Here is an 18,752-nt window from a genome sequence, read left to right as displayed (position 1 = left end):
CACTGTTGGTGGGAATGAGAGTTGGTGCAGCCACTTCAGAAAACACTGTGGAGGTTCCTCAAAAAGTTAAAAATAGAGCTACCCTATGACGCAGCAATTGCACTACTGGGTATTTACCCCAAAGATACATATGCACCCCAATGTTCATAGCAGCATTGTCCACAATAGCCAAACTGTGGAAGGAGCCAAGATGCCCTTCAACAGACGAATGGATAAAGATGTGGTCCATATATACAATGGAATATTACTCAGCCATCAGGATGATTACCCAACATTTGCATCAACATGGATGGAACTGGAGGAGATTATGCTAAATAAGTCAAGCAGAGAAAGACAATTATCATATGGTTTCACTTATTTGTGGAACATAAGGAATAACAGGGAGATCATTAGGAGAAGGAAAGGAAAAATGAGGGGGGAAAACAGAGGAGGAGATGAACCATGAGAGACTATGGACCTGGGAAACAAACTGAGGATTTTAGAGGGNGGGGGGGGGGGGGGTGGGCAAGCCCGGTGAAGGGTATTAAGGAGGGCACATATTGCATAGAGCACTGGGTGTTATACGCAAACAAGGAATCATGGAACACTACATCAAAAGCTAATGATGAACTGTATGGTGACTAACATATCATAATAAAAAAAAGGAAATATACTTGGGACAATCCAACTCAAGACCATGCTACTTTCTGACAAAAAAAAAATCTGAAAAAGGTAAGCTGCACAATACAGCAGCAAGTAATTTTTTATATTGCTCCTACACTTGAGTGGGATTGGATTTTCATTTGTATTATGATTATCATAATCTTTATTTTCAAAATGTTACAATTTAACCCAGATATTTTTAATTTATTATTAAGCTTAGGAATAAATTTCTTGCCCTAAATATCTGTTCAAACATGTAAATTCAACACCTACTATGCATAACATACTTTCTTGAACCGTAGTAGCTATGTGAATTTTATAAGCTAAATTTAACAACAAAAAAGTTTTAAAAATTGTTTCTTTAAAACCATTAAGCATATTGAAAATTTAAACTTTGGTTAGAGAAGGTATCCCCACAAAATACCAGAGTGAACCTAGAAATTCTAATGAACTCCACACCCAAATATCTAAGCACCTACTTGATATTTTCATTTGAATAATTCAAAGGCATCTTAAAATTAGTGTTTTACACTAAATCTGCTCTTCTGATATTCCCAGCTCTGTGAAAGACATCCCATCTACCCAGTTATCCTATTTTTTTCCCATCATCCCCACCCTATCTCCTAAATCTCTCAAACCTTCACCTCCGACTTTGACCCCTCATCATTTCTATCCTGGGTTGCTAAAATAACATTCTGGTCTCTCTTCTCCCAATCTAGTCACCTTCCAATAATTTGTGTAAAGTGTGTAATGTGTAAACACTGCCAGAATCGTTCTTTACAAGGTGTACATTTGACCACGCCATGCCTGAGCTTAAAAATCCTTCTGACTCCACCCTCTATACCTGTGTTTTACCTCTGCAGCTAATCAACACCTCACACTCCCCAATATGATTCTCCTTGGGCCACTCTGAACTCACCTGTTCCCTCAAAGCCTTGTGCCTTCTTATGTGTGCACTCTCTCTTCATTACACATTCTCTCTGCAAATAACTTGTAAATCCTTCAAAAGAGCAACAGCCCATCCAAACTCTTCCCACCACCCCCACTCCACCTAACCTGATTTAGAAGTTTCTTTACTCATACATTGAACACATTTATTGAGCTTCAACTAAACGCTGGGAATAAAAGATTTTGGGAGAAAAACACACACCAAAAATGTGTCTGCCTAAACTAGTAATGTCATGTAAACCAGTAAATAAATGGTCATAGCACAGTGTGATGGAAGTATGCACAAGCTCCTGAATGAGGTGTCATTTTCAGTTATTTCTCCAAAAAATATATAATGAACGCATACAATGTGCCAGGCATAGAGGATGTTTCTAGATATAAACACATATTATTCAGTCACTGCTTCCTAGCACTTACAATCTAAGAGGGAATTAGGACAAGAAAACAGATAATTACAATATATGATACAAGCATGAATAGGCTACAACAGTAGGACCTAATAAATGATATCTAATCTAGACCTAAGGACTCGGCAGGATGAGAAATCAGAAAGACTTAACTAGAGGGACATATAAACTGAGACCTGGAGAATGACAAATTTTAACCAGAAAAGGATTTACGCTCTTGGCAAAGAGTGCATGTTCTACACAGAGAGCAGTACTTCAGTGCATGGCTACAATCCAGACCAGACAGCAGAGGTTAGAGAGTTTAGAGACAAGAGTAGAGACCATACCAGATCACAAAGAGTTTTATAAACCAAGAATTTGCTCAAGAATTTGGGAGTTTGGGGATGCCTGGGTGGCTCAGTGGGTTAAGGGTCTGCCTTCAGCTCAGATCATGATCCCAGTGTCCTGGAATCGAGCCCCACATAGGGCTCTCTGCTCAGCAGGGAGTCTGCTTCTCCCTCTGCCACTCCCCCTGCTTGTGCTCACTCTCTCTCTCTCTCTGACAAAGATAAATAAAATCTTTTAAAAAAAAATTTGGGGAGTTTGGAATTCTTCCTGAACAAAACTCTTTGCCACTAGAAAGCCATTAAAAAGTTCTAGCAGGGGAATGCCATGGTCAGACTTGCCTTTTCTAAGCAAACACACTGGCTGCAGAGCCAAGAATCAACAGCTGCAGTAATCCAGTAAGGGAGAGATTCATGGTGGCTTGAAGTACAGCAGAGGCAGTGGGGATGAAGGCAGATGGCTTAGAAAAATATTTAGAAGGTCAAAATGATAGGACTTCGTGACTGATTAGATGTGGGAAATGAAGAGAAGAGAAATCAGGGACAAAACTGAGTAGATGCGGTTATTCGCTGAGACAGGGAACACAGAAGGAAAAAAATAAACAGTGAGTTTTATTTGGGACAAGTTAATCAGTAATGACTGGGGAACTGAAGAAATGTAGAACATAGATGGTTTTAAGAGTAACAAGTCACAGAAATTCTGAGAATGAAGATACAGAGATGTTGAGGTATTAAGGATGTTACAATTCTCAAAGGGCAGGCAGCAGAACTATTATTGCTTCTTAAGGGCAACAGTGTGCCAAACAATGTCAGACAGGAGGACAAATAATTTAGCAGTCTGGGGAGGTACAATGAGGACTAAATGAATGACTTCTCTCATACCAACGACTACATATACACTATAATATTCCACATTAAGAGACAGTAAATAGATTTCATAAGGATTTCCTTCCACCAAAAAGTAAAAATAAAAAAGCTGGGTTATAATTTTTCATTTAGTCCCAGCAGCTATGTCCCATCGAAGACCTAACATTTTAATTCTTTCCCCCAAAAAGCCATGTTTTTATTAATCCATAAACTTGTTAAATTTGCAAACTACTGTACTGTGTAAAAAATAAAGTCTAAGAATTATCATATGACCTCACTGATATGTGGAATTTGAGAAACAAGGCAGAGGATCACTGGGTAAAAGAGGAAAAAAATGAAATAAGAAAAAATCAGAGAGGGAGACAAACCATAAGAGATTCTTAATCTTGGGAAACAAACTGAGGATTGCTGGAGTGGAGGGGAGTGGGAGGGATTGGGTGGCTGGGTGATGGACATTGAGGAGGGCATGTGCTGTGGTGACCACCGTGTATTGTGTAAGACTGATGAATCACAGACTTGTACCCCTGAAACAAACAATACATCATATGTTAATAATAATTTAAAAAATGAAAAAAAATAAAGTTTATGTTTAACCACTCAGCATCCAAAGAACTCAACATACAGAAGGTATGTTTGCTAAAGAATGCCAGAAAAGGGGATGCCTGGGTGGCTCAGTCAGTTAATTATCTGACTTCAGATCAGGTCATGATCCAAGGGTCCTGGGAGCAACTCCTGCATCAGGCTCCTTGCTCAGCAGGAAGCCTGCTTCTCCCTCTGCCTACAGCTGCCCCTGCTTGTGTGCGCACTCTCTGACAAATAAATAAAATCTTAAAAAAAAAGAGAGAGAAAAAGAAAAAAGAATGTCAAAAAAAAAAAAAGACAACATACTCGTATTTTACACCAGGAAGGTATTACCGTGTTATAAGATCTAGTCTAGGGAAAAAAAAGTTCTCCAGGAAAACCTAGATACTAGAATATTCTTTCTATTTCTTAAGCACAAGGGTTTCACAGTACTATAAGCATATCTTAAGGGAATTAGAAAAAGCCAAATTTAAGTTACAAAGTGAATTCTTACTAAGAATGCCATCAAAACAAACTCTTAAAAAATAACAGCTGATTTCCCAATTGTTTCATGTTTTTTTCCCAATAGAACTAAATTCTAAAACAATCACAGTAAAAATAGAATGAAACCCAAGTGTACTAAAATAGGACTTTTTAACTCCAAAACAAGAGTACTCAGCAATTCTCTCTCTCCCACGCTAGTCCCCACTCATTTTCTCTACCTTTTTGCTCATTCGTGGTCACTGAATACCTACTATGTGCCAGAATCTTGGCTGGATGCAGGTGAAACATTTCAGGCCCTGCCCTCATAATGAGTCAGTTTACTAGTCTTCAGCATACAAACATTCACTAAAAATAGCACCTACACTTCAAGGACTTGAAATTCATTTTGCATTTCCTTTTCAGACAAGGCAAAGAGGGGGGTGCTACTGAGTATTTTCCTTCTAAAGAACCTAAGTCTGTAGGATAGAAGGTGAAGGGCTATCTGATACACACCCAATGCCTAATATAGTGCCTGGAACAAATCAGATGCTTAATAAGTATTTGTTGAATAAATGAATGAAAGTAAACTAACAATCAGGGCAGTGGGTCTAAGGCCAAAACCTGTTTCAGGCCAACTCCTTTCTCCTGCGATAAGTAAATTCAACTCATTCCATTAACTCAATTCTGTCCACCAGTTACAGAAGACACAGGATGGTCTTGACAGGTAATATCCCTATTTCTCCCCTCAATATTCACAAGAGAATGTCACTTTCTCTGTATGAATATTAAAACATATTGTTCTACAGACAGTTAAAAAAAAAAAGCTGAACTCTAAGAACTAATCAGGGTTTATAATCAAACTCAAATCTACTTTCAAAAGCTCAGCTAAGAACAGTATTTATGCAAAATTGAATTCATCCACTCATGATGACAAAAACCTACCCCTGATTTAGTCAAATCATCAGAGACCTGAAGACGTCAAACTGGTATCCTGTATTTACTGAACTACCCACTGGCATAACACCATCAGCATACTAGAGGCATTATAGGGTCTTTTTTTCTTACCAAAAAGATATAGGGGCACCTGGTGGTGCAGTTGGTTGAGCATCCGACTTTTGGTTTCGGCTCAGGTCATGATCTTGGGGTCATGGGATGTAGCCCTACATCAGGCTCCGCATTCACCTAGCAGTCAGCTTGAGTTTCTCTCTCCCTCTGCCCCTCCCCCACACGCTCTCCCATGCTCCTCCTCCCTCAAACAAACCTCTCAAAAAAAAAAAGATGCAATATGCCATATAAGTACATACATTATATTACATAGTACAAAGAACCTACAGGAGACTTTATTCTCTGGTCTACCCTTCAGAAACTAGTTGTTTGGGGTTTTGCTTTTGGTTTTATTTGAGTGTGGATCCTATCGTCCTTACAATGGATCAGGTTCCCCTCTTTACTTTGGCTGCTAAAAAACTTAGAGCTAAATTGTGGTCCACTAAAACATACGGTTTATTTAATAAATGTACTTCCAGTACCATTTACCTTTTTTACCCTTACTTTCCTTTTACCTTTTTCCTAATTTATTTTACATAACTATATTGCTTTTATATTTGTGAGCAGCTTAAATCTTTGTGGAAAATGGCAGGGAATAAACATTCAACTATTTTGTAACCATTAATAACCTTATAATGTTTAAGAAATCTGAAAAATTTTCCTTAACATTAGTAGCAGCTAACATTTACTGAACACTTACTTGACACCAGGCACTACTCTGAATGCTTTGCAAATATTAACTCATTTAATCCTCTTTACAATTCCTTGATGGAAATATAATTATCCCTCATTTACAAATGAGAAAACTGGGCACAAGGAAGTTAGGAAATTTGCCCAAAGTATACAGCCATAAAGCAGTGGAGCCAGGGTTTGAACCCAGACAAGTGAGCTCCATCTCCTTAACCATGCCCGATTGTGATGACTCTTCATTCATCAAAACTACACGATTTCTAAAACATGGTATTTTTCGATTCCTAAACTAACAATGAGAATTAGAGCTAGAGCTAACTTCAAAGATGAAGTTTATACCCATACCAAAACCATATTGTAAATCTTTAAAATGCTGCTATACCCAAATAATGACTTGCAGAGAAATTGAGATTATGAATAACACCTACACAGCATCTACAGCGTGCCAGGCTTTGTTCTAATATATTTACTTATTGATCCTCTTCACAACCCATAAAGTAGGTAGTATATCATCCCCATATTACAAACGAGGAGACTGAAGCACAGAAAGCTTAAGTAATTTGACTGAAGTCACTAGAAAGTGTGAAATTAGTTTTTGAAACTGGTTTGGATCCAGAATCCAAACTCTTAACTGCTATCTAACACTGCTTCTCCATATGACAGAGATTAACATCCTTGATTACTTCCTACACCCAAAGATCAAAGCAAGCAAAACAGAATTGTTAGAAAAGTTACATCCTAGATCTCAAACTGATTCTATCCACCAGCATCTGTATTTTTTAAAAGTACCACATGTGGCTCTTGTGAGCCTTGGTTAACATCCACTGCCCTAGATTTCTAAGCTAGATAGGTCTCAGCTGAACCTTTGGGTGCGAGGGGTGTGGGGATAAAGCAATACACACACAAATACATATACACACTCACTCTCTCACATCTAAATATTCTTCCCTGGTCCCCTTTCCCAAAGAAACAAGACTGAAAAGGAGGGAAGGGTAAGATAAAGCCAGAAAGGGAACATGACTTTTTATGCCATGTTAAGCAGCCTTTAGTATTATTTTAATGGTGACAGTAACAAAATAAATATTTTTTTAAGATTTATTTTGAGAGAGAGAGAGAGTGAGAGTGCACACGCCCACAAGCAGGGGAGGGGCCGAGGGAGAGAAAGAATCTCAAGTATACTCCGTGCTGAGAGTGGAGCCGATGCAGGGCTCTATGTAATTACCCTGAGATCGCCACTAGAGCCAAAATTAAGAATCAGATGCTTAACCGATGAAGCTACGCAGGCACCCCAGATTTTGTTTTTTTAAAAGCAAGAGACAGACGTGTACATTACAAAAAAAAAATTCCTCCAGTAGTGGTATAGAGAGGGGACTATGGGCAAAGAACTGCAACAAGGAGAAAAATTAGCTGAGAACTCACTAGAGGCAGACTAAACGAACTAAACACAGAGAATGAAGGTATGTAGAAATTTAAGAAACTTCTTTGCAGTAAACTGGTAGAACTTGGTTCTTGACAAATTTTTATTGAAACGGACGTCTCCAACTTTGTTTTACATGCAACCACTGAATGATATCATTTAACTAGATCTGAACTTACTGAGGGAAGAATAAGTGGGTTTTGCTGGTCATAATTGTATTATCTAGGAGAGGGGCAGCTTTTAGTATAGAAAAATCGTTTAGGTGGTATGATGATAATGGGTGTCAATTTACAATGAGTGAGAATAAATGAGATGATGAAGTACAGTTATGAAATGAAAGACTAATTTTAAGAAGTCAGATTATGGGGGCATCTGGGTGGCTCAGTCGGCTGAGTGAGCAACTCTTGATTCCAGCTCAGGTCCTGATCTCTGAGTCATGGCATCAAGCCCTGTGTGGGGCTCCATGCTCAGCAGGGAGTCTGCTTGAGAGTCTCTCTCTCCCTCTGCCCCCCCACACCCGCTCATGCCGTCTCTCTAAAACAAATAAAATCTTTAAAAAAAAAAAAAAAAAGCCAGATTATGAAAGAGAGTGACTGGAAGGAAAGGGTGAAAAAAGTCTTACATTTCACAACTAGGCTTCATCATCTCAAGGATTCTCTCAAAAACAATCCACGCCTGAAAGAGGGAAGCGTAGTTCAAATGGAAAGGATCCCTTCTTGGAAAGACCTAAACTGGATCGGTCCAGACAGAAAATCAAGCAGGATAACTTTCAAACAGTAATGAGTCAAACAGAAAATCAGCATCCACAATGAAGACTTAAAAACTAACAAGACAATCAAAGAGCAGGAATAATCCAAACAACTATGACCAACCTATCATTTAAAATAGCCAATATGTAGAAGTATGAAATCTTTCTTAATGTTTTTATTATTTCATGTAATCCTAACAACTCCAACACAAAATAATAATAATTGGCACCACCACTATTCTGGAGAAAAAATTTACGAACGACAGAGAAGTCATACTTGCTCAATTTCCCAAGGTCACACTTCAAAGTAACAGCAAAACCAAGACCATATGTTTTATTCTGCCACAAGTCTAGTGGTCCATACACCAAACCACAAACGTTGTCAAGTAATTCAAAATGGGATAAGGAGAGCAGTACAGAGAAAATGACTGAAACTCGATGAACAGAGGAAGCTATCGGTGACAAGTAAATACGTAGTCATTAGTTTTCCATGAGTCATCACCAGACCCAACTGTTTACGAAATACTCCCGCAATAGGAAATGCTGCCTGTGGCATGTCATGACAGTCCTAAATAACAGGCATTAAGATGTGCCCTCGTAATGAATATAGGCAATATACAACGAAATCTTCTCCGCACCTAATCCTAGTTCCCTAATGAAGTAGGAGGTAGTTAAGACAGTATCACAGATACTCCCCACGAGAACATCATAGAGATCTCTAAGAAATAAATACTTTAACTAACGCCTTCCTAGACAAGTGTGGGATGGTGCAAATCCGCTACCTGAGTGGAAATATGCCCTCTGCTCACAAACACCAGCCAACTCGGCAGTCTGGTAAAATGAATCCAACACACTCTTTTCTTCTAAGCGCACAGCTGCACAGCACCTGTTTTCAGCTCCTCCGAGAGGGGGTAAAGATGCCTCCACCAGAGTGAAGCAGAGAAAGACGGGCAAGTTAGATTAACCCCTCAAAGGAAAAGAAAAAAAACACGCTGGAGTCAGAAGATCTAAAGAATCAGAGTCAGGAAAAAGTGAACCACAAAAGGAAAGGAACTAGGCAACTACCTGTCTCTGAGAAAAAGCAATACAAATTAAAGCTGCCTGCTGCGGGGCAGTACAGAACAGCGCCGAGGCCTAGCCGGCCTTGGAACAGGAGCCTGTCTCATTCCCGACTGAACCGGCAATCTCGAGAAAACAGCTGACAACGACCAAGTCCTCTTCTCTTACATCCGCCACAAGCTGTTCCTGATACAGAATGGCCTCCACGTCCCTCCACGACCGGCCTCCAAGCAACAAAAGCACCCCTATGCCAGAGAAAAGTAGGGACGTTCGCCGGGGCCGTTACTTACCTTCCCGCTCACAACACCCACCGCCGCCATCTTTCCTTCGCGTGCCTGTGATGACGTAGCAGCGCCTCACGTGTCTCTGGGATTCACAACAACATCCGCCAAAACCAGGTTGATATCCGGGCGGGAAAGGGGCGGGGAGTGGCGGGAACAGCGCGGACCGAAGGGGCGGGTGAGTGGAACAGCCTGGCGCATGCGTACTGAGTGGCTCTCGGGCCGCTGGGGTGGAGTCTCTGGTGCGTAGCCTGCGTGCGCCAATTGTTTTTTTCTCCTGGAGGGAAGCTAAATTGAAGTGTTTTTATTTTCGTGTTTTCCTGAGGAGGAGTTCTTGAGCCACTCACAGGCCATTTCTGTTTGGTATGTTGGGAAGAACATATATTGGGAGCCAGTGAACGTGGTCCTGGCTTTATGGCCATAGGTAAGTCACACATTCAGCCTCTGTTTCTTATCTGAAAATCGGGGATAGTAAGACTGTGGCGAAGGTTAAAGGAATCCCAGCCCTCTATCCGAGCACCCACACAGAGACTTTCCCCTTCTGTTTGTGCAGTTTCTGAATTTGAGTCTGATCATTGCAACTCACACACGACCTTGAGTAAGGTATTTTGATAGGAACTGCGATAATGCCACGCCCTCGTTGCTCCAGAGTCTAAAGTACATAGCTCCTAGCTCCTACAGAGTTAATAGCTGTGTGACTTGAAACAAGTTTCTAAATTCATCCAAGCTTCAGGATGTAAAATGAAGATTACCCATGGAGTGGTTGTAGGGATCTCATGGGCCAGTGCTTGTGTGTCAAGATGATTTGTTGAGATACTAAGATATTGTTTTGTTCTCAGGGCTGTGAAAGAATGCGGGGGGCGGGGGTGTAGAGAGCAGAATGCCAGAAGATTAGATACCACCCGGATAGCTCTGTGACTTGATGGAACCTGATGGGTAAGGAAAGTGGCAAGACCTTCCAAGGGAATGGATTTGTAGTCTCCATAAGGGAGGCTGCACACTAGGCATCAGAGATTCCAATCACGGCCAAGACCCCATGTCCAAGTTTGGCATTGAATGAGCAAAGCAAGCTACCCTCAAAGGATAAATGAGCTGGAGAAGTGAGCCTATTAGTAATCAGCATTGAGTGAAGACTTGAGGCCTTTCCCAAAAGTACTGGATTGAGTAAGACCCCTAGAATCTTCATACAGTCCTAGGTGTGGTGTGTAGATCCTTAATAGTGACCTACATTAAGCTTTCCACCAGCTCAAAGTAAACTGGGTGTGGTTAGAGGGCTTTTTTAACAGACATTTCTTACACTCTGTGTTTTGGAGAAAAGTTGAAGCCCTTAGTACACTGTCTGGAATAGAATACTCAATAAATGGCAGCTATTATTTATATAGTAAGTTTGGGAATTAAAGCTTTCTCACTGAACACTTGGTATCCTAGTTTCATTTGCTGCTTCCATGTCTTAAAGCCTCATCCTCCAGATGCCACTTAAATACTGGCATTAACTACCCATGGGCTATCCTTGGGCTTCTTTTGCTTTTTCCAAGCACATTCCTAGCCTTTTATCTTTATATATTCTGACATCACCACCTCCTATGTTCTAATGACTGAAATATCTCCAGCCCAAGTCTCTTTCTCTTTTCTAAAATCTAGGGCCTACACCTGTTGCCTGTTGGACCTTTTTACTTGAATGACCCATCACATCTCAAAAAATCCTAAATCTTTGCTCCTCAAAATGTAGTCTTCAGACCAGCAGCATCTGGAAGCTTGCTAGAAATGCAGAATCTCACATTGGGGGGGTATGTGTTGTAGTGAGCACTGGGTATTATATAAGGCTAATGAATCACAGACCTGTACCCCTGAAACAAATAATACATTGTATGTTAATTAATTAAATTTAAATTTTAAAAAATAATACTTTAAAGAAAAGAGAAAAAAAAGAATTGCAGACTCTCAGGTCCCCCCACCCAGAACTATAGAATCAAAAGCTGCATTTTAACAAGATCTCCAGGTGATTTTTGTGCACATTAAACTTTGAGAAGCATAGTCTTAAATTAAATTTTGCTTTTGTTCTCTGAAATTTACTACCATTTGCTGAATTAGAGATGCAGACAGAGCAGAATTTCTCCAGGTAAGTGTTGCTATCGTGTTACCCAGTTCTGAGTAACTCATGGCATGAGTCTTCTGGAGAACTTATGGCAGACATCCCCACCGTGTCTCTCCTTCCTAGTCCCACTACCACTCCTACAGTTGAGGTCTCTTGTTACCCCTGATTTGGACAACTACTGTGGCATCTTAATTCATTCCCTTGCTTTCTGCTTCATCTTCCCCCTAATAATTCATAACCCCACCAGATTTGTCTTCTGAAAGCATAAATGTGATCATGTGAATGCCCTGCTTAAAATCCATTAATGGCTTTCCATCTCTTCAAGGAAACAGTCCAAATTCTCCAGCATAATATACAAGGCCCTTCATAAACTGTTCTTGCCTACTATTTTAGCTTTATCTCCCAACTTTACACACTCAGAGCCAAGTTGCCAGCCATAGCCAAATAGCTGTTGTTCCCTGAATATACCATGCTGTGTCCCAAGATCCCTTGTAACTGTAGCAGACTGGCTTGGCTTGGGTCATGGCACCATCCCTAAACCAATCACTGTGACCCAAAGTATATAGATGTTCTCATTGGCCAGATTTGACTTATATGCCTACAGCCCCAGTCAAAGTACAGAGAATGACGGGAAGGGTAATTCCCAGAGAAAAATTCAGGGACCATTCTAGAAAAAAAAAGAGTAGTTGCTGGGCAGGCCAAAGCAGACATTAATTACAGAGGATCCATCTTTCACTCCCATGGTATCACCCTGTAAGATACCTAGTTTACTGACCTGCTTTCCTTTCCCTGCTAGGCTAATGGAACGTAGGAACTATACTTTTCATTGCTATGATCATCACTCCTGACACACATGCCTGACCCATAGCAGATACTAAATAAAGGTTTGTTTAACAAATTAAATCAGTTCTCTACAAATGGCACAGTTATGCTTTATATTCAAGAGGAAAGAGACCATTTTCCTTTTTCAGTAATATCCTCTATCTATATGCAAACAGAAGAAACAAGGTCAGTTTGTTTCATGTTTTATTTCTTTACTATATTAGAAGAAAAAATCATAGTACACTTACATGAAACAAATGGACAGGTTTTTAAAAGCAGCATGCATATAAATTTAATGTAAATAAAGTTATGGGGCTCCCTATAACTTAAAATAATTACTGTTTTCATGGGAGTAATTTTATAGTTCCTGAGCTCCTCCCATGAACTACATAGTCATTCACTGATTATAACTCATCACTCAAAAAGTCACCTGATGTAAAAGAATCTTAATAACTCTCCTAAAGCAACTTTTGGCCTGGGCACAACTTTAGCATTTTTCTCCCCATGGTTTTCATTTGAAGAAATTGAGTCTCTTAAGAGATTAATGATTTGCCAAAGTCACAAGCTGCTTTACAGCTGAGTTAAACTTCATGACTGATACATGTCTTAGTCAGCTGTGCCACACTATCAGCTGAAAGTGATTACTCCCCTCTGTAAACTACAACATTTAATTACCCATTCAGTTGGATTCCCTCTCACCTCAGTTTCTGACCAAGCTATTTGTTTTTCAGGGCTTATCCCATGTCACACATCATCTGTTAAGACTTCCCAACTTTGCCACTATTCATTGACCTCTACCTTTCCTGAATTCTTAGGACGGTCAGACTAAAGGGGTGCCTGGGTGGCTCAGTCAGCTAAGTGTCTGCTGCTGGCTCAGGTCATGATCCCAGGGTCCTGGGATCGAGCCCCACATCGGGCTCTCTGCTCAGTGGTGAATATGCTTCTCCCTCTCCAGAGCCCTGTGATCTCTTTTACTTTCACTCTCTAATAAACATAAAATCTTTTTAAAAATTTAAAAAAGAACAGTCAGACTAAAAACTTTGTTTTTGTGTTTAACTATACAAAGTAGTACCATGAAGAGAACTGACAGCCAAAAGATTGTAGGATTTCTCTCTGGGTAAATTGACCCGCTGAAGAACTCAGACTGATAGGTTTTGATGGTTGGGGATCTCCACTGAAATAACCAACCACACCATCCCACGGTGAAGACCAAAAATCAGCAAACCCCACCTGTATGCCTAAAACTTCCAATCAGCTTTTGGTTTTAGTTCCTTAAATATGGACAGACAACCGTGGATCAGTCCCCATTTGAAGAAAATCTTTAAGCCAAGAGACAAGAGACCAAAATGAACAAACCAACAAAAACAGCAATTCTATACGAACAGTGCAGAGAACAGAAGAAAACCTTTTAATTGCAATAAATGCCACCGAAGGACTCCTGGGTGGCTCAGTTGGTTAAGTGACTGTCTTTGGCTCAAGTCATGATCCCAGGGTCCTGGGATTGAGTCCCACAACAGGCTCCCCCTGCTCTGCGGGGAGCCTGCTTCTCCCTCTGCCTGCCACTCCCCCTGCTTGTACTCTCTCTCTCTGTCAAATAAATAAAGTCTTTTAAAAAGAAAATAAATACCACTGAATTGTACACTTAGTGGATGAAATGGTAAATTTTATGTATATTTTACTGCAATTTTTAAATAATTGGTAAAAATAGAGGAAAATATTCAGAATGTATGGCAGAATTCTTAGCCTTGATATCAAAATCGTGATCCATAAAGGAAAAGTGGATAAATTAGACTTTATCAAAATTAAAAACTTTTGCTCTCCTGATTGAAAAGGATGAAAAAAAAAGCTATAGACAAGGGTAAAACATTTGCAAACCATAAACCCAACAAAGGACGAGTACCTGACCTTTATAAAGAACTCTCAAAACTCAACATTAAAAAAAAAAATCCAGTTAGAAAATGGGTAAAAGAAATTGCATTAATTTTCCACTGCTGCTCTACCAAATTACCACAAATTTAGTTGCTGGAAAAAACACGTCAGATGTCAACTACAGGTCTCATTGGCCTAAGATCAGGATGTCAGCAGGACTGTATTCCTTTCTAGAGGCTTTAGAGAAGATTCTGTTGCTATGGTGTAAACTTTGACAGTTGGGTTGTTTTTTCTTTTCTCTTCTTTTTGTAATGCAGGTGCCTGACTTAAGCTTTGACTGCAGAGGCATCCACTGCAAAGAGACGTCCACTTCAGTGATGGCTATTTCAAATAAACACATTGCCAGCCACAGGACTAGATAAAGAGCCAGGTTACCTCCCCGCACTGAGGTTCCTTTGTTTTAGAGATCTTGGTTGTTTTTAATAACTGACCATTTGGGCCACACTTTTTTTTCTCTCCCTGCACTTTAAATTCCTACTGTTATGTTTTAAATTTACTACTAAAGAGTGAGCCTGGGAAACCCTAGACTCTCACCCTTGATCCCAGGGGTGAACCCCGGGGCTCATAGGCTCTCTCTTGCTAGCATGTGTGCATGTGCTCTCTCCCTCCTTCTCTCCCTTCGCCCATGCTGTGTGGCCCCAGGTGTGCTATGTAATATCTGGATCTTGTAAGTAATAAACCTTTATTTTTTTCAAAGTTTCCTGATGGTTATTGCTAACGGGCATCTTGCAATCATAATAAGGACCACAGGGTCAGTCCAACTACAACATTGATCATTGATAGGCTGAGACCAGCACAAAACAATTTTCTTGACTTTGGAGTTTCTAGAGATCACCCAGGTTCCTCAAAGCTAGCAATATTCCATCTCTCTGCTATCTCTGCATCTCTGATCTTTATTTCTTAGTCACATCTCTCCCTGAAAGTTTTTCCACTTAAGGACTCAGGGGATTAGATTGGTCCCTCCTGGATAACTCACAACAGTCTCCTCATCTCAAGGTCCGCACCCTTAATCACATCAGCAAAGTATGTTAGCTGTGTAAGGTAAAATATTCTGAGGTTCTGGGGATTATGGCATGATATCTTTGGTAGGCCGTTATTTTGCCTATCAGACATAAACAGACATTTCACTAAAGAGGATATAAAGTTGGCAAAATAAGCACATAAAAGATCTTCAACTTCAGGGTGCCTGGGTGGCTCAGTCAGTTAAGCTTCTGCCTTTGACTCAGGTCACGGTCCTGGAGTCCTGGGATCAAGCCCCGCATCAGGCTCCCCACCAAGCAGGGAGCCTGCTTCTCCCTCTCCCTTTGCTGATCCCCCCGCTGTGCACTCACTCTCTCTCTGTCAAATAAATAAATAAAATCATTTTTAAAAATGTTCAACTTCATTAGTCATTAGGAAAATGCAAATTAAATCTACAGTGAGATATCCCTATGTAGTTATTAAGAGTAGCTAAAATAAAAGTAGTGGTAACACCAAATCCTTGTAAGGTTGTGGAGAAGCAGAATCGCTAACACATTGCTGGTGGGAATATAAAATTCTACAGCCAATATGGAAAACAGTTTGGCAGTTTCTCAAATCTAAACATACACTCACCATATTACCCAGCAATTAATTTTACGCTTGGGCATTTACCCAGGGAAATGAAAACTATGTACACAGAAACCTTTACATTAATATTCATAGAGGCATTATTTTTGATAGCCAAAACTGGAAACAAACCAAATGTCCTTTAGCAGGTGACTATTTAAACTGTGGTATATCCATACCATGGAATACTACACGACAATAAAAAGAAATTAACTATTGGGGGCGCCTGGGTAGCGCAGTCGTTAGGCGTCTGCCTTTGGCTCAGGGCGTGATCCCGGCATTCCGGGATTGAGTCCCACATCGGGCTCCTCCGCTGGGAGCCTGCTTCTTCCTTTCCCACTCCCCCTGCTTTTGTTCCCTCTCTCGCTGGCTGTCTGTCTCTGTCAAATAAATAAATAAATTTTAAAAAAAAATTTTTTTAAAAAGGAATTAACTATTGATATATGCAACAACTTGGGTGGATCTCAAGATACTGATACTGAGTGAAAACAAACTCAAATGGTTACATGCTGTATGATTCCATCTACATAACATTCTTAAGATAGCAAAATTACAGATACAGAGAATAGATTAGTGGTTCCAGGAGTTTGGGATTGGGGAGGAAGGAAGAGGGGTGAGTGTGGAGGTGCTGATAGTGATGAAACGGTTGTGTATCTTGAGCATAGTGATGGCTACATGAATCCACACATGATAAAATTGCACACTATACACACCATGCACATAAGTTACAAATAAGTGCATCTAAAACGTGAAATCTGGGTAAATTCTGTGGATTTTACCAATATCAATTTCCTGGTGTAAGACATTACCTTTGGGGAAAAGAGGTGAAAGGCATATGGACATGCCTGTACTTTTTCTTTTGAAAATTTTCAAAGTTTGTATTTGGGGTATTTCTTAAATCAGTTACATATTTTTACATACATATCAGTTAGGATGCCTTTGGCTGCAAGTAGCAGACCATCCAAATAAAATTGTATTAAATAAGTAGATTTTTGTCTTAAATAAAAACTCAAGAGATAGGGCAGTTTCAGGACTAGTTAATTCACCACTTCAACATGATCATCAAAGAACAAGCTCCTTGCCATGTTTCTGCTCTTTCATTTGCAGAATGTTGTCTTTGGTCTTAAAATTGTTCAGTCTCAGGATAGCTACAGCAGTCCCATTAATCACATCCTTCTACAAAAACATGCAAAGGCCAGAAGACAAATTTCCTTTCGTGGGTTCCTTTTGTAAGACTAATGAAAAGTCCTCAGGATTCTTTTTCTCAAATCTTATTGGCCAGAATTGCATCTCATTCTCATTCCTAAATTAGTATGGCTCTGGGAATGTAGTAGGGCCCTGAAGTATATTTGCTCAATACCAGAGAGCAGTTAGCAAAGAAGGGATAGATGCTTATTGGGTAGACAGCCTCTATGTCTGCAACATCATTGTACGGTTGGAATTAAAAAGTTTGTTTCATCCTTAATGCAAGTGAAAAGTAATAGCTTTAGTTATCCTTATATCTAAGGCCACTATCATCTCGCCCATGAATGACTGTACCAACTTCTGTATACTCCCTGCCTAAAGTATTGTTCTCTTCCAATCCTTTCTTCACAATGAAGCACAGTAATATTATCTTTTTCTTTTCTAAATAACAGTCTCATTAGCTCCTTAAAATGATTCGCTAATTTTTCATCCACATCAATGAGGTGAAAGCCAGGCCCCTTCCTTAACTCCTCAGCCTATTTTCTACCATTCCCTGCAGAACTTTATACTCTAATGACCCCAAACTATTTATGGTTCTCTGAACTCCTATGCTATTTCTTCCTTTGCTTATGAAGTCCTTTTAGCCTGGCGCTCCCTTGCTTTCCATTCCCAAACCTACCCATTTCAACCAGGAAAGGACTCCTCATCCTTTTAAGAATCAGCCAGGACATCAAATCTTCTGGAAGGCTTCTCCACAATTCTTCATCATAGTAGTGACAGTGAAGAGTCTCTATGAGTGGAATCGTAGGAGTGAGCTGGAAAAACAAAGAGCTACTGAAACACAAACAAAAACTCTGAATCTGAGGCATGGCTATATAGAGAGAGTTTTTGAATAATTGTCAGCTGTTTGTCTCTCAGTGACAGCCTGTATATACCATATTTCTTCTCTGGTGCTATGATGCTTTGGAAATAAAAGATCTACAAGGCAAATAATAACAAATAGCTTCCCAAACTGCTGAGCATTCATAAAATGTTTCCATTTATCTCTGAATCATAACAGAGCTAACTATTGAGAAATGTAGTTATTGTTGAAGCCTAAGGAGGTAGTCTTGTTTTCTTCTATCAAGGCACATATTACCCAATATTGAATATTTCCTTTTCAGCTTCATGCTTACCCAGTCACATTTCTCTCTCCTTTCATATGTCATGAAACTTTATGTTAAATGCTTTTTTTTTTTTTTACTATTTATAAAATGAAGAAAGAAAACAGGAAATTTATAAGCTACTTGGGAAGAAAAGGGATTATCCATGCAACAATCATTTAAGGTTATATTAGCATGAATCTACAACATTTCTCTTTCACACTCTGATGAAGCTAATGGAAAACAAAACTAGCAAATTCAAATATTTGCATAAACTGAACACTTGAAAATAACAGTTGTTGCCATCTAACTACTCCATCCAAAATTTGAGACGTATGTTTCTATATAAAAGCTGTTTAAGCATCACATGTGAACATTTCCTACATAACAGCATATGCATGCATAGTAAGCATACTTTCTCTTACTTCACGCCCCCAACCTTGAGTCAATATTAAACATTAAGACATACGGTATACATGGGACCTAATTCAATTAGCCAATAGATTCAGGAATCACACCTTC

The 18,752-nt window shown here is 39.7% G+C and overlaps 1 protein-coding gene and 1 long non-coding RNA gene across 2 annotated transcripts in view; one reads left to right on the top strand and one right to left on the bottom strand.

The window, feature by feature from the left end:
- TBC1D15 (TBC1 domain family member 15) overlaps positions 1-9,629 on the bottom strand; it is a 77,873-nt gene extending 68,244 nt beyond the window's left edge. The window contains 1 exon segment of the mRNA XM_019795715.2: positions 9,480-9,629. Within this exon segment, the coding sequence (XP_019651274.1) occupies positions 9,480-9,509 (30 nt within the window). The 5' untranslated portion in view covers positions 9,510-9,629.
- Positions 9,630-9,709: 80 nt separating this feature from the next.
- LOC117796395 lies at positions 9,710-15,012 on the top strand. The gene is made up of 2 exons (XR_004620876.1): positions 9,710-9,894; positions 14,574-15,012. It is a non-coding gene; the product is annotated as an uncharacterized LOC117796395 (long non-coding RNA).
- The last annotated feature ends 3,740 nt before the right edge of the window (positions 15,013-18,752 follow it).

This window comes from Ailuropoda melanoleuca, chromosome 15, assembly GCF_002007445.2.
Source record: "Ailuropoda melanoleuca isolate Jingjing chromosome 15, ASM200744v2, whole genome shotgun sequence".
Lineage (NCBI taxonomy): Eukaryota > Metazoa > Chordata > Mammalia > Carnivora > Ursidae > Ailuropoda > Ailuropoda melanoleuca.
Note: the sequence above shows the minus strand (reverse complement) of the source record. Positions and strands in the feature narration are given on the sequence as shown.